Source organism: Myripristis murdjan, chromosome 6 (assembly GCF_902150065.1).
Source record: "Myripristis murdjan chromosome 6, fMyrMur1.1, whole genome shotgun sequence".
NCBI lineage: Eukaryota > Metazoa > Chordata > Actinopteri > Holocentriformes > Holocentridae > Myripristis > Myripristis murdjan.
The window spans coordinates 18045230-18061305 of NC_043985.1; the positions used below are offsets into that span (position 1 = coordinate 18045230).

Below are 16076 nucleotides of genomic sequence, written 5' to 3' on the forward strand. Positions count from 1 at the left end.
AAAGTCCTGTAAAACTTGGACAAAATCATGCAAAGTTGGCTCCATTAAAGCAAAATGAACTTTTTTTTTTTATTCCAACAGAGTATAAAAATGTGATGAATACAAAAGTTCCAGTTACAGATTAAACTATAAAACAGTATTTGCAAAATATTTTTTTTTCCTCTGCAAACATTCACCACATTATTTCGACATTCAAATGATCCCTGAAGAAATGTAATGAACAGTATGCAACATAGACTTAATGGTACAGTTATTTATCATTTGTCAAAAACCCGCAAATGAGACAAGTCACTTCTTCTTCCCCTTTTGTGCGTGCCTGTTTTCAGTACACCTAGACTTGGTCTTGGTTTTGATCTCTGATGCCTCCAGAGAAGCCAGCTTCTTCTTGAGCTTGGCATCCTGAGCAGGAGCTCTTCTGTCCCTGTTGGAGCGCTGCTGACTCCCTCGTCGGCCCCTCGAGCTGCCCACGTCTGACCCCATTTCCTCCTGACGTTTGCTCTGGTGTCTGATCAGTGAGTCTTCCCGCTTCCAAACTAGAATGTTAACCCCTGTGATCGAACGTCAAACAGCTTTAGCAGGGCAATTCCACCTCTCTCATGGAGATTATTTAAACTAGAAATACTTCCACAATTCTCAGTGACTTGTATTTTTGAGAAACTCACCCATTCCAGATCCTATTATATCGCCCATCGGATTGAATTTGTTGACCTGAAAGTAAAGTATCCAAGCGTTATAAAAAATGCAGTTTCACCACATGACAGGTCTTAAAGCTGTACTTAAAATGAACTCACAGATATGATTCCCGGGGCATTGGGATCTCGCAGCTGACACACAAGCTCTCCTGTGTTGCTGTCAAAGATGTCGATGGTCCTGTGATCACCGGTGCAAACCCTGTCGTCGGGGTAACGTCCAGCCACTATAAGGTCGTAAACAGGATGCCATGTGGCCTGCAACAAAATTGAGAAAATTTGAAGTACAAAGTTGTGGTTCAAACCTGTTTTTCTCATTTAGAAATTGGTTTGGCAGCAAGAACCAACAGCAGCCATTATGTAAAATTAATCGCCAAAAGTGGCTGTTGATGGGATCTAGGCCCAAACACACACATGCCCGAGTTACTGCAGTTTGCAAAACTGGCAATTTGTCCTCACAGCAACATTAAAATGCTCTACCAAAACTGACAAGACATACTTTGATTCCCCTTCACAAACAGATAAGTGAAGTCTGACTGCTCTAGCATTGAACATTTAGTTTAGTGTATCTTCACTGTCAACTTCATTTGGGTGTCTTGGCAAAATGGTTTCATATATAAAAACTCTCTGCAGTAGCTGTGGTGTAGGCAGCTGTGATATGTTTTAAGAAAAAAATTGATAGAAACAGAGTCAGCTCTAGTCATCTTTGTTGGAATACGCTCTGCTATGTACAATGTAATTATCTTAAGGTATGTTTTATTCTATGTCATATGTTCAGAACATATTGGCTACAGGGTAAACTTGTTTGTTATAGCGTCACCATCTGGCTTATTGTTGTAAACGTTTTTTTGACAGAGTAGTGGCGGATATTTCAAAGCAGTTAAGAAAACTTGGTGGGTCTGGGACACAAGGTCTTTCAGATAAAGATTGCTTTAAGGCAGTAAAAAAAAGGAGGAGTAGCAGAAAAATCTGAACAACGTAATTCCAGCTCCTGCAATACTTGGACCCCTAATAAGACTGACAAGCAAAACAAATAACTTTGCAGTCACTGGTGGGTAGAAGTCCATACAGAGTTTCAGGCAGGCAGCATAAGACAAATCATCATCATCATCATCATCATCATCATCATCATCATCATCATCACCATCATCACTACATAATACAGTCATGACCCAGTAGGAGACATTTCATTATAACAACAGGATACATACTCATCTAGAGAGGAAACCAACCTTAATGGGTGTGAGATGCTGAAACTGCCTGTGTGGATGCTGGATGATGTGTTGAGGTTTTGACCAATCAGAGGAGGAGTAGATCCGGATCTGGTCATACTGATCTGTGGTGAGCAGCTTGGAGCTGTCCACAGGACTGAAATAGGCTTTACAGAGAAGACAATAACAGCACTGTCACACTGTGACCACAATGTCAGATTTTCTGTACACCTATTATTAGCAAATAAATTGTGATAAACATCAAGTATACATGCTTATAGGATATATGCTTTATTATGTCCTCCCAGGTCTGTGATTAAGGTATAATTCTCCACTGTATCATACAGGATTTCAAAGATTTTACATCAAATAAAGCAGAAGAACTGGTAAAATACTGGTTTTCAAACATGAGCTGTTGACTCCCAGAAAAAGTTTTATTTTACTGTTATAGGATTTATTTCTCTGCACTTTTGTCACAATTTCTATGTTTTAGGTTTCCATGAACTTTGCATGAAAAAGGTTGAGAATGTTTGTTTCGATAGAAAAGACAAGATAAAAGAAAAGAAATACGTTTGCAAAAGTGAGTGTTACCTGAGTTGACAGGTTTGACATGAGGCAATTCATGGAGGTAGCTCTTCTTGTCTTTAATGTTCCTGAGGTCCCACAGCTTGACGGTGTGGTCGACAGAGGCCGTCGCCAACAGCCAATCACAACGGGAGTTGAACTCTGCATGGGTCACTTTAGCCTTGTGCAACTTGTCACTGAAAATCTAAAAGGTAAAAGAGAACAAAGCTATTATCAGTTTGAAGGAGCATTGTTCTTCAGTTTATTAAAATATCTTTGGGCCTGATTACCTAATATGATAGATACAAATTCTCTTTAGTACCTAAAAGACAATTCAGTACCTTCACTCTCTCACTAAAAGAATAAGTCATATCTGTGCATCAAAATATTTAGTCCAGTGTGGAATACCTTTTGGCCATCCATACTGAGGAGGAGCAGCTGTCCCACATTGTCCCCTGTCACAAGCATCTGTCGACTCACAGACACATCCACACAGCAGTACCAGTGACTGTATAAAAAAGCACAAGTGACTATTACTACATATAACAGATTAAAATCTTTCATCAAGTTATTCATCCCATAGCCAAAAACAAAGCCAATGTTGTGGAAATTTACAGTAAAGTTACTGCTTATTAAAAAACTTAGTGATCCCAGTGATTCAAATATGATATTACATGCATATGACTTAGTTTAAAAAGGACCACACATCACTTTACCCCCCATAGAGAATAAATCTGAAATATGCCTTTCTTCTTTAACATCATGCAAACAATAACACTACAACATTTCCCCACTGAGCATCAGTCTTCTTTGCACTAGAAGCCCCGTTTCCTCACCAAACATTGTGGTGATCATGGCCACAGTCTTGAGTTGTGGACAGAATGGTGGATGTACAGCCCTCAAAGCTCTGCATGGTCAATGTGCCGTCACCAGAGGCCACAAAGACTTTGGAAAGGTCCGTTGGGCTAAACTTCATCCCTCCAATAAAGTCTCCGGCTCCTTTCTGGGCACAAAAAGACAAATGCAGGCCTATCACAGGGCAGTTACTGGTACGACACCACCACACTGATGACAGCGTCAATTAGATAAGGGCCACCCAACAAGAGGACTGATACTGGACCTACAGCATCTTTTTTTTTTCCCTGACCCACAACCACACTAACTGTGTCTTGTAGAAAACAAAGGGACTTTTATCTTACTCCAGTGTGTCTGTGTTGGCAAACACTCTTAAAGTTGTCCCACTTAAATCTCGAAGTGATGTGGTACCCCCCATAGATGAGGTGAAAAACTGAGTGGGATTTAAGTGGTTAAACTTCATTCCTGTAACTGAGTCTCCAGCCCCCATCTATGTAGAGAACAAATAAAAGGACACCATGACATGGTCTCAGAATAAATTCAGGCTTTGGCTTCAATTTGGCCCTGACATCACAGTGCTGTTGCAATTACAGAGTTATTTATGAAAAGACTTTAAAATGATACTCTTTGTTGAGCATCACCTGTCGAGTAAAACATGAGATCACATATCAACCCAACATTTTCCTTCTCTCACCCCTTGTATGAAAGTTGTGTTGGTGAGTATGTCAAAGTCCCACAGAATGATGTCCCCGCCCTTGGACCCAGCAGCCAGTGTGGTCGGGTGCGTGGGGTGCCACTCCAGACAGGTGATCCTGCGATCAAAAGAGCTGGTCGCGCGGTGGAGCTGGTAGGAGTTCAGGGAGCGGACGAAGGGCTCCTGGAGACACTGCCAGGGTCAAAAGCGTTAGATGTGAACATGCTCAGGATTGCAAAGTTTGTTATTGTGCACATCCTTCACCAATCATTCACCAGTGAAAAGATCATCTTTATTTTCCACCGATGTGGAAATTTGTCTTCGACTTCACAAGTTGGTTGAAAATTACAGTAAATCACAAGACATGCAATAATAATAATAATAATAAAAAACATGCTCAGTGCAGACAACAAGGGCAGTTTCATGAATTCTTTAAAAAGGGAATGAACATGATCAGACACAATTTGTCCAGCTTTTTGTTTCTCATGCATTTTCTATATTTTGATCCCAGTGTCTCTGCTCTTTCACAATGATATCCCAATGATGAAGACACTTTCAACAAGACTCCTGCTGTCTAAAATTCTCTGGCTTCCGGGTTAGAGATCCACGCATTGCATTGCCCAGCTTTTACCTGCCTCAGCTGGGAGTGCAGACTCTGGCCTAGGCTGCTCTTGTAAATGTAGTGCACGATGCTTCCTTGGCCGCTTCTCTTCTGCAGTCCCGAAGGTTTGCTGATTTTGAGAGATGGCACTGAAAATACAGAAACTTCATTCGCTACATGTGTATAACAACAGTGTCTTTGCAGTGGCCCAATTTTAAGAAAGCAGACCTGATTTTGACGTCTCCCCCTCCATCTTTTCTCGTAGTTTTTTAGCGATAGTTCGCCCGGATTTCTGCTCCGATCTTTTCTTCACCTTGCCCTTTGAATCCGAGGCATCTGACTGTGCGGGTCGACTTTTCATTTTTCTGCCTGTAAGTTAGATTGCAATTGCGATTATGCAAGGAAACACGGGGCATTTAACTCGACGCCCTGTAAAGCTGTCTGGCCAATGTCATGTGTTTTAAAAAGCACAATTTAGTGAATAACGACGTATTGCTTACCGGAATGCGTCAGTCTTTCAATGAAGAATGTTTTTGTTTACTATCTAAGAGCCGGGATTTTTGCAGCATGCGCGCGTACACGTGAGATTTTCCCTGACTGCAATTTCCGTTGTTTTGTAACTTGCATGTGTATTACAACTTGTGGGCGGTAGGTGGCAGTGTAGTCGAGATTTCAATGTACACATGACCTGAATGCAAATAGGTGCTCATAACGCCGTACACTAAATTCCCCAAGTACAACAAAGCTCTAGCATTATTATTGTACTAATAATAATAATGATAAAATCTCGAATAAACGGATGTTTAAAAAAATAAAGCGCTTGCTGGCATTTCATGCTTCCTATCATTCCTTAAAAAGCTATGACATATGCAAAAGACTACTCTGTTTTTAATGTATCATTGTCACTGAGCCGTACTTTCTAACCCAAGTATGACTGACCCATTTTTTTCTATTCCAAACTATAGTATCATCTTTCGTACAGTGAGAATTGGTGATTTTCTAATTAATTCATATTTTATTTAGGGAATTTTAATACCCACATCCAGATATCTTACAGTAAAACCTATCTGAAAAAATCTAAACTACGACTCATTTTCGAAGTAGAATATAATTTTTTTTTTTTTCCGAGTGTACCGGAAGTAATGGCGGAAACACGTGTTCGGGTGTTGTTGAATTCTATTGGTTGCTAGAAGCTGTTTTTGAAAAATCCCTCGCGTCGGTGAAGCAGGAGGGAAGTTTGAAGGTTGGAATTTGAAAACGGAAACTACAAAACAAGAGAAAGTCGAAAGGCAGCAAGCGACAATGATACGGCCGGCGTGAGTATTGTGTTATAGTTATAAATAGTTTTTATGTATTATTTCTCTGCTATTGCCAAGTGTTTTTTAACGTTAGTTACGGCGGTGCCGGCGACAAAACCTGAACAAGCAGTATGCTGATTAGCTGGCTAAGCATTAGCCCAATGAAGAGTAACGCAAAGCTAACGTTAGCAGCCAGCAAAGTCCGTTTGCTCATGTTACTGGTGTGAATGTTTTTTCAGGAAGGGTAAGACCCCCCGGAGACCTCCCAAGAAGCCCTCCAGCAACCAGAAAGACCCAGTTGGGGTGAGTAAAGTTTCCATTAACTTCAGGATTTTAAATAACCAACGTTTCTTTGTGGAGTAAGGCAAGTTAGCTTTAGCCACCGAAGATTTTTCCAGCTACGAGTGATCGAGTCGCTGTTAACTAACTAAGTTAACTAACGATATATTCTCCTCTGCCGATGGCACATTAAAGTTGAAGCTAATGTAACTTTACTTCAGGTGTACTGCCGTGTGCGACCTCTGGATGCGGATGAGAAGGAGAGCTGCATTGAAGTGATCAGCGGCAGCACCATCCAGCTGCACGCACCTGATGGCCTCAAAGCCAACCGGAATGGAGAGTTCAAAGAGGTGACATCATTTGAAAGCTAACGTACATGGAGTGGAGACATTATTTGCACATCTAACCCAATTTACGACTATTTAGTTTCATCTAATCTAACGTGACAAACCTGAACAACCATCTCATTTACATTTCAGACACAGTATTCTTTCAAAAAAGTCTTTGGGGTTGCAGTATCTCAGATTGAGCTGTTTGAAGAAGTTGCCAGACCTCTTGTGGCTGACCTCATCCATGGCAAAAATGGTAAGAGTATTAATCCGATTTATATGAGTTTCAATAACAAACAGCTTTGTTAAACAATACTCATATCCCCGATTGTCTTATACCGCCTTCTCTGACTATATTCGGTCTCAAGCAGGGCCACAAGGCACCAGGTTTCTGAAAAGCTTTGGGGCTGTTTTGGTGGTGCAGTTTCTCTGTAGTTCTGCATTGTTTGTAATTATTGCTTCTTTGATGCAGGGCTGCTCTTTACATATGGCGTCACAGGAAGTGGTAAGACCTTTACCATGACTGGGTGCCCAGGTCAGGGTGGACTTCTGCCTCGCTCCCTCGACATGATCTTCAACAGTGTAGGCCCCTACCAGGCCAAACGATATGTAAGAAAGTGCCACTGTGGCTTTGATGACTGTCATCTTCTGTATCCCTCAGAATGTGTCAGAGTTGCATGATTGTAAGTCACTGCTTTGTGAATCTGCAATACTTTTTTATGCCATTCCTCTGATTTGTTTAGGTTTTCAAAACAGACGATAAAAATGGAATGGAGACACAGAATGAAGTTGATGCTTTGCTGGAGCGCCAAAGACGGGAAAATCAACCATCTGTGCCCAAAACTCCCTCCTCTAAGTAAGTTAAAATGCTTCAAAGTGCCAGTAATCTGACGAAATATGTTTGATATAGTCAGATCATACAGCCTGCCTTCATCCCACCACATGTAATTTACTATTTTAATACTTGCAGACAAAAGCCTGAGCCTGAATTTGGTGACATGATTAAGCCAGAGGAGGCTTGCAAGGCAGATGGTGTGGATGAGGACAGCAGCTACAGCGTGTTTGTCTCCTACATAGAAATCTACAACAACTACATCTATGATCTTCTGGAGGAAGCTCCGTATGACCCAATCAAACCAAAGTGAGTTCAGGAAAGGTGAACAGAAAAGAATGCTGTATTTTGATAAAAAAAATGGATGTGGTGCAAAATAATGAATCTGCATCATGATTTTATTAAGCTGTTGAGTCTGTTTAAGAGTAGTCAGATATTGATAAGATTGTGTTAATGTAGTCATGTTTAGAGTTGTCTCCTTAAGAATAGGTGGCAGATATAAATGTTTCTGTTTTTGTGTGTTAGGTGGAATGGTGGAGGCACACCAGTGCGACTGAACACTGAGTCCATGTACGTCACCAGTGCAAACCTACCCCTGGCATCAGTCTAGTCTGTTTTAGCGAAATTCATCTGCCTGCGCCCAAGCGTGTGCATTCTTAATTGTAAATTGGAAAAAATGAAACACCGTCACTGCTGGAGACATTCCTAGTTCTTGATCTTTGTAGCTCTTCACTGTATGATATATTGCTAATTACTTGGTACTGATCAGCTAAAAGGCTTTGCTATCCATGTTACGGAACAGAGTGAAATGCTAGAATGAATTTTGACAGTTTGTTAGGACTTGTGATTGCAGGCAATTCCAGGTGATGTCTCAAGTTATGACGAGTGTTCCTGTAGTCCAGAAATCATTACATTACCCCGTGCTGCTTGTGTCCTTCTGTGGCCGATCCCCTGAATGTCTTTACACCTGCTATCTGTGTCTTTGTATGCTGCTTTGTGATTGGATCTGTCTGATCACCTCTAATGGCTGAAATCCTGCAAAACAAACTTACCCCAGATAAATGTTTGTTATTCCTCATCGAAAATCTGTGTGATATATCTTCAGTGACTGATTCTTGTATTTTCTCAATCTAGACCACCTCAATCTAAAATTCTCAGAGAAGATCAAAACCACAACATGTATGTGGCTGGATGTACAGAAGTTGAAGTCAAGTCAACTGAAGAGGCCTTTGAAGTATTCTGGAGAGGTCAGTTGCTAAGAGTATGGGAAACAAAAAAGACAAATATAGGGTAAAATGTAAACAACACTGTGATGATGACCTACAATTTAACTGACCTGGTATTGCTGGCCTTCGGGTCAGCTCTGACCGGGACATGACTTCAGTTAATCTTCTCTCTGAGCAGGGCAGGTTTCAAATGGTCTATATTTTAAATTGTATGTATGGCACTACTGGGTTTATGTCAGTCAACATGGTTCAAAAGAAACTGGTGTGATGTTCCTCCAGGCCAGAAGAAGAGGAGGATTGCTAACACCCAGCTGAATAGAGAGTCCAGCCGCTCCCACAGTGTGTTCATCATCAAACTGGCTCAGGCTCCACTGGATGCAGATGGAAACAACATTCTCCAGGTCAGCTGAAATAGAGGGTGTGGAGCTGAGTGATTCCATTTGTGCTCCTGTGGCTGGTTGCATTTCTACAGCTGGTTAAATTTTCATATAAGCACAGATTGTAAAATTACATCTATGTCTGTGTGTTTTTATGTGGATGTGATTTTGCACTTTTGTTTCAGGATAAGAGCCAGGTGACTGTGAATCAGCTGTGCCTGGTGGACTTGGCAGGAAGTGAGCGCACCAGTAGGACAAGGGCAGAGGGAAGCCGTTTACGTGAAGCAGGTGTGTTATTTAACAATCAGGTACTGTTTTAAGTATTGCTGAGGTTGATGTGAGATTAAAATGCTTTCTCATTACAGGTAATATTAATCAGTCCTTGATGACCCTGCGAACATGCATTGAGGTACTTCGAGAGAACCAGATGTGCGGCACAAACAAGGTGTGTCTTTCTTATCAGCCTTAAGTAAAGAACACTGGAACATAGCTGATGAGCTACATGACTAATGTAAATTTCTCTCTCATAGATGGTCCCCTATAGAGACTCTAAAATAACCCATCTATTCAAAAACTACTTTGACGGAGAAGGCAAAGTTAGAATGGTTGTGTGTGTCAATCCTAAGGCTGAGGACTACGAGGAAAGCTTGGTAAGTCCATCTGTCAGTTTTTAGAAAGGCTATATTTCTTACTTTTATTTGTGTAGAAATCTAAGTTCCTTTGATCTGAGAGACCAGGCATCTCCTGTGCAATAATCTGTAGCAAAATGTGCTCTGTTTGTACAGCTGGTAATGCGCTTTGCAGAGATGACCCAAGAAGTGGAAGTGGCTCGTCCAGCGGACAGGCCCATCTGTGGCTTCGCTGCCGGCCGATATCAGAGAAACCAGGCTTTTAAAGACGAACTGTCTCGCAAGTTGGAGGAACGTGGCGGCCCAGTAGACAGAGGTAAATAGGGAAACAATACCAGATCAGGCTGAGTCATCAATTGTGCTGCTCAACCAGAAGAGGGGCAAATGTTTTATGAAGGGAATATGTTGTGTCCCTAGAAGTGCTCACAAAAATGTAGCATTTAGTGCATATTTATGTATCATAGTAAATTGGTTCTGGTCCCTAGATGTGCCGTCTGGTATAAATCACCTCCCACCGCTGCCCCCCTGTGAGCTGACTAACCCTCACGATGACGTCACCCTGCCCAGGCTGATTGAAGCTCTGGAGAAGAGACACAGGGTTAGGCAGATGATGATTGAAGAGTACAACAAAGCAGGTAGTTCTCCCTTCATCTCTTTGTGCAATCCTAGGTCAGTTTATTTATTATTAATTATTTATTTAATTTATTATCTCAGCTCATGTTTCTTTTTGCTTCATATTATTTCAGCCGACATGGTAAAGGCTATGCTTCAGGAACTGGACAGCAGCCTTATTTCCAAAGACAATTTTATTCATGAACAAACCAGTAAACTGGGAGAGAAGGAAAAAGTCATCCACAACTACAAGTCTGAGATTGATCGCTTGGAGAAGAAGATCAAGATGCAAGAACACAAGGTGAGAATTTGAAGAGTCCAGCCTTCCTGTGATCTGTGATTTTGTAGTTAGTGTTGCTGATTCCTGTTTTTGTATTTTGAATATTGTTTCTTTCTCAGATTGACATTCTACAAAAAACAACCAATATCTATGAGGAAGATAAGCGTTCGCTGCAAGTGGAGCTGGAAACCAGGGGGCAGAGGCTGCAGAGGGAGCTGTGTGAGAAGAGACGTATGGAGCAGCGCATGCAGGGCATGGTCACTGACACCCAAATCAAGTGGGAGAAAGAATGTGTGAGTAGTTCTCATATAAATAAAATGGGGGTGAAAAGGGGTTATGTGCTTCTTTGTGTATCATAGCCTAATCTCTCATTTGTGTGTATTTTTTCATAACTGAAAAAACCCGACCACACACAGGTTTATAGAGGCAGTTGTGTACATGTTGAGGGTTAGCGTTTAACGTTTGCAAAGTGTGAAGGGCTGATGTCACAATCATGTTAACAATCAAGTTAAACCTCTGGGATGTATTTTTAACAGAACTTGGAATTATGATGAAATTTCAGTTAAGTTTCTGACTGAACAATGGGTTGAACCAAAGTTGTCCGGGTTAGGGTTAGCTAATTAACTAATTACTAGCCACTGATGACTGTCATAAAACTCCTTTTAATCACTGGTGTTATCCTTTTAACATGATGCCTCTCATTTGTGCAGGAGAGACGTGTTAATGCAAAGCAGCTGGAGATGCAAAACAAGTTGTGGGTGAAAGATGAGAAGCTAAAGCAGCTCAAGGCCATTGTAACAGAGAGCAGGACACAAGGTCGCCCTGAGCCTCCGCCGCGTCAAACGCAGCCTCAGCGACCTTCAAGGGAGGAACGTGTCCCTGCAAAGAGATCAGCCTCACCCTCGCCGGCGCCTGTGCGTTATGGTGACATGTGCCTCTAGAGCTGTTTCCTATCTCATCCGTATTTATTTACTTCATCTGTTGACATAAAGACCCCCAGGTGGCATGAAAATGATTGTTTTAAAACATATTTTTATTCCTTGAAATATAACATTAAATGCCATTGTATTAACCTACATTGTATTATGCATAAAGTAAACACAGGCCAGACTAGGCTGATCATTACTTTAGTCTTCCTTTGGAAATGCTCTTCATTCTTCCATTTATTTAATCTTAATATGGTTACCATGTCTGCATACTAACAGTATGTAACTGTGCAGTCTTTCCACTCTATTCCCCAGTGCTCTATTGATCCATTCCCTGTCAGGGCAGTACCAGGCTCACTACCAGAAAATGCCCCTAGAGTTGTGGAGAGCACGGCAAGGCGAAAGCCCTCCTCTCCCACCCCTAGCACCAGTAGCTCTGTCTCTGTGGCCTCCTGCATCTCTGTGTGGGAGCAGCTCGCAGCCCAGGACAGGAGGCAGGCTCATCACTCCCCTAGTACAACACCTAAATTGGGCTCTCCAGCCAGACTGGTCAGGACAAGAGACGTGTGTTGGGTTGAGGAGGAAGAAGCCTCGTCCCCCTCCTCTACCTTTGATGCAGGCCTAGATGAGAAAACCTACATGGTCAGTGCTTCAGCTCTAAGCAAGATCATGAGGATGTAGAGCAGAAAGAAAACTGCTGTCCCCTATCGGTGTCATCATAAGTATTCTACTAACGGCCTTTTTTTAAATCACTTGGAATAACTGGAGTTGCTTTCAAAGTTTAAAATATCATTCGATATTTCCTACTAAAATAGCTCTTATTTAAGTATAATGGATTTTTTGTTATTTTGCCCATATTTGGTTGTATATTTAACAACCATTGCCCGGACAGATAGTATTTTTGAGCTTTACTGTGATCATTGGACCTATACAGTATATTTTAGAACACTAATAAGATTTCTAGCTGTGCAGTAAAAGTTTAAGTGCAGTTTCCTCTCTACCCTTGTGATTGAGTAGATGTAGGAGGGCATGGCCCTCTCCTAATACTTGCAGACAAAAAAAAGACTCCTAATTCATCCTCCTCACTAATTTTGCATCCACTCGTGATTGTGTAGACTGCAACACCAGTACGACCACTGCATCGACGCTCCCGCTCTGCTGGTGGAGAGAAATGGGTAGACCACAAGCCTGCTTCCAGCCTGGAACTGGATACGGTTTTGCAGCCCATCATCCCCAATGCCATCAAGGTGTCTGTCCCCAGTGAGAAGGTCCTGTCCAAGTGTGACAAATATGTGCTGACACACCAGGAGGTTGCCTCTGATGGTGAGATCCAGACCAAGCTTATCAAGGTAAATAAACTGATACAGTTAAGACATCTAGTATAAACTGAAATACATAAAAATGTGCCCACCCATGTCAGTTTAAACACTGCTGAAGTTTGTATGTCAGCATAACACACTGTACAGCACATAGCACCATAGCATAGCGGTATTTAACTGGGCTGTAGCAGCCCTCTCTAAAACAATGGGCTCAATGGCTGCCATTTTCTATGACTTGTTAAAAGGGCAAAAGTGACCCTAAAATTATTCCAAAGAGCATAATCCATATGTTCTGAAACCAAATGATTACACTATAGGTCCAAAAGTCATGTATTTTTGCAGTCTTCATTTGTCAGGATTAGAAAATGACATTTTTGGGAAACATCAGTAAAAGAAATTTGTGGTGGATGCGTCTTTTTACAGGGTGAGGTGATTAAAACCAGAGGAGGAGGACAAGCAGTCCAGTTCACTGATGTAGAGACCCTAAAACAGGAGCTCACCACTGGCCCAAGGTAGCTTTCTTCAGTCAATATAATTAGTTGCTGCTGAGCCTGAAATCATGATGTTGTTGATGATTATTTATCATGTCAATACACTTTTGTTTCTGTAAAGCCGAAAGAGGAGATCCTCAGAAGGCAGCCCCAACCAGGGGAAAGAGCGTACAGATGGAGATTGGACAGATGTTGAAACAAGGGTAAGGGAAAAAAACAAAACAAAACATGGTCATTGATTATATTTACTAATCTGTAGCAATACCTACTATCACTTTTGTATGCTATGTATATATATAGATAGATCTATATGTGTGTGTGTGTGTGTGTGTATGTATGTATGTATATATATATATATATATATATATATATATATATAGATCATTTCGTGTATATATAGTCATTTTATTTTTATTGAAATGATGTGCATGTGGAAGCTGGCCACCTTTTTTATGGCTGTCCCATATACTACATATTAAATTGTTACCAACCATTTTGCAAATCATGGGCATACCAAAGATTTCACAACTTAACAGAAATCCTTTGATGTTTAAATATGAATTTTTGGTTGAAACAACCACCTTAGGACATTTTGCTTCAGTGGCTATTGGCTAAACCATGGAGCTAATAATTCTCTGTATAAAGCAAATATCTGAAAAACGTATTATATATGTAGGATTATGTTTATGTGTCATGCATTGACATAATTACAAAGGTTTTGTTTGTTTTTGACTAAAATGAATGTGAGAAGTTCAGAAGCTCTGTACTTCTTTAATAGAAGTAAAACAGCCTGGTATCCTGTTCAAAACAATGGAAAACATCAATCAAGATCTATGCAGTGTGCCTTGTTCAAACGAGACTTGCTGTGGTCTGTTTTGGGAAATGGAGTAAACTAAAACATCTGGAACAACTTCAATTTAATGCATTTGTTTTATATTTTCCAAGTAATTCTGTGATGTGTATCAAATAAATACATTTTGGTAATCCACCCTATTGCGTTATTACATTGTTAAACCGTTGTGTGGCATGGTTCAGCATGTTAGTTATTTATTCAGCAGCAATAAGTAGAGCCCTTAAAAAAAAAAATCAGTTTGTTCCTCAATTTCACCAACCCTCACACACCCCCACCCCCCTCTTGCTCTCCTCTCCCCCAGTGCTCCGTGGCTCTGGAGATGAGGGCTGGATCAAACATGGGCCCTGGTTATGAACATCATGGATACCCCAAGTAAGCTGCCTTTTCATCCTGGATTACATCTGAGAACAGCATTTTGTTTTCCTGGTAATACATAACTGCAGGGTTTACTGACTTTCATTGTGTCTTACAGGCGCAGGAAACCCTAAGGAGATGCTGACAGCTGCTTCAGTCATCACTTTCTTCTCACCTGGCTGTTGTGCAATAGAGAATACTCTGAACTTTTTATATTTAGCTCTGGTATTAATATTTAAACATTTCCTGTACTTTTATATATGCAAATGTGTGTATGCACATTGTTCACCAAAGCTGTTTTGTGAAATATATCAAATGATGTAACTACAAAAACAAGTATTAACCACATTCAGTTAAAGATGGGGCAAATGCTTGGTTACTATGGCCCTGCTGCTGAAGATGGTCTGTTTGCACATTATGTATGTAATGTCACATTTTATGAGCACATAAGAAGTCCTTAGTTGTCAATAAGATGCCATAATCGTTTTTATTCAGTACATACTGTTGGTTGCATAATTTTGAGCTTTATCTTCAGATTTTGGGGAGGGCGGAAAACAGCCATTTTTTGCTTCTAAATCTATAAAATTTGCTTCTGGCCTTTACAAAATGGAGCTCCTCTGCTTTCACTCTACACTCACTCAGGAATAAAATTCCTTTGAAGCATGCCTTTGTTGTTGTGCATATCACCTCTGAAAATTTTTTCACACAATGCAGAAGGTAGACTACACCGACCGATGGTGCGGTCTTCCCTGAACACAAGATGGCGGCAAAGGACTGTAGTTCAGTATGAATGTAAACTAACGATTCAGTTGTACAGTGCTCAAAAATGGTTGAGAGGCATTAGGTGACTTTTGTGGCCCCCCCTCACACTAAACAGTGTTGCTTTTTGTGGAGTGTCAGTATGTTACAACAATGCCACCTTTTGAATGAGCATTTCTGCAGGATTTCTTACATTTTCTGAAAAGCCATATAATTATACCACCTTTAGAGGTGGCAGGCACAATCTGATGCAACGTTGACAGTGTTATAGCAAAATAAAAGCTTAATAAGAATTAGCAGTAACTACAATGGTGACACACCCAGCAGAGACTACCCATTTATTTCCAAATGGTTCTTGAACTGACAGATTTAATGTTGAGTTAGAGCTCTGGGCTATCCTGTGCCAAGAGTGCAGCAATATTCTTTGTCATATAAACAAAGTCTGCTTTCAATTACTTTGGTGAAATTGCTTTCCTGTGTTCATGGTTGATTAGATATTCATTATGTTAAACAAGACACTTTGTATATAAATCCATATTAAATTAGTTTGGCTGGCTGCCTTCAGGCCAAGTCAGCTAGGTTCCAGGCATTAAAAAGCCCAATTGTGTCCTGGTTCTGCTGTGAACTCGCTTTGGCAGCTTGTTGATTCTCCAGCCTTTTTTGCTCTGCCAAAGGAGTGAGGAGGAACAATGTTGGTATTTGTGTTATTGCTACTTTTAAGTATCGCAAATAGGCAAATAGTCCATTAAATTTAAGTCGGGGATTAATTAATTGTTTGTGGATTTGGCCTATATTTCAAAACACTACCAGACGGAAGTGGGGAAGAAGAATAAAGTCCTCTCAAAGCCTTTTTCTCGAAACATTTACCAGCAAAACAAGACCTTACAGTGTCAGTGCC

At 40.8% G+C, this 16076-nt stretch overlaps 2 protein-coding genes and 1 non-coding gene across 5 annotated transcripts; 2 read left to right on the forward strand and 1 right to left on the reverse strand.

The window, feature by feature from the left end:
- Positions 1-40: 40 nt before the first annotated feature.
- ddb2 (damage-specific DNA binding protein 2) lies at positions 41-5266 on the reverse strand. 2 transcript variants are annotated; one of them, XM_030054222.1, is made up of 11 exons: positions 5115-5266; positions 4843-4983; positions 4645-4763; positions 4014-4205; positions 3301-3467; positions 2873-2972; positions 2492-2669; positions 1922-2067; positions 792-947; positions 663-708; positions 41-548 (listed from the first exon to the last, which is right to left on the reverse strand). In XM_030054222.1, exons 2-11 carry the CDS (start codon positions 4973-4975, stop codon positions 289-291), a joined length of 1497 nt encoding a protein of 498 aa, XP_029910082.1. In that variant the 5' UTR covers positions 4976-4983; positions 5115-5266; the 3' UTR covers positions 41-288. The 2 variants fall into 2 exon arrangements, with proteins under 2 accessions (XP_029910082.1, XP_029910083.1); XM_030054223.1 differs by lacking the exon at positions 3301-3467 and adding an exon at positions 3664-3809.
- Positions 5267-5792: 526 nt separating this feature from the next.
- Positions 5793-15084, forward strand: kif23 (kinesin family member 23). 2 transcript variants are annotated; one of them, XM_030054220.1, is made up of 23 exons: positions 5793-5930; positions 6152-6215; positions 6413-6541; positions 6671-6776; positions 6993-7129; positions 7264-7376; positions 7491-7661; positions 7878-7922; positions 8487-8599; positions 8858-8979; positions 9141-9243; positions 9321-9400; positions 9486-9605; positions 9741-9900; positions 10070-10219; positions 10331-10497; positions 10596-10769; positions 11187-11390; positions 12518-12751; positions 13145-13233; positions 13334-13415; positions 14367-14437; positions 14538-15084. In XM_030054220.1, exons 1-23 carry the CDS (start codon positions 5917-5919, stop codon positions 14551-14553), a joined length of 2664 nt encoding a protein of 887 aa, XP_029910080.1. In that variant the 5' UTR covers positions 5793-5916; the 3' UTR covers positions 14554-15084. The 2 variants fall into 2 exon arrangements, with proteins under 2 accessions (XP_029910080.1, XP_029910081.1); XM_030054221.1 differs by lacking the exon at positions 7878-7922 and having other exon boundaries at positions 5794-5930.
- LOC115361340 (Z30 small nucleolar RNA) lies at positions 8660-8756 on the forward strand. Its single transcript, XR_003928412.1, has one exon. It is a non-coding gene; the product is annotated as a Z30 small nucleolar RNA (small nucleolar RNA).
- Positions 15085-16076: the final 992 nt, after the last annotated feature.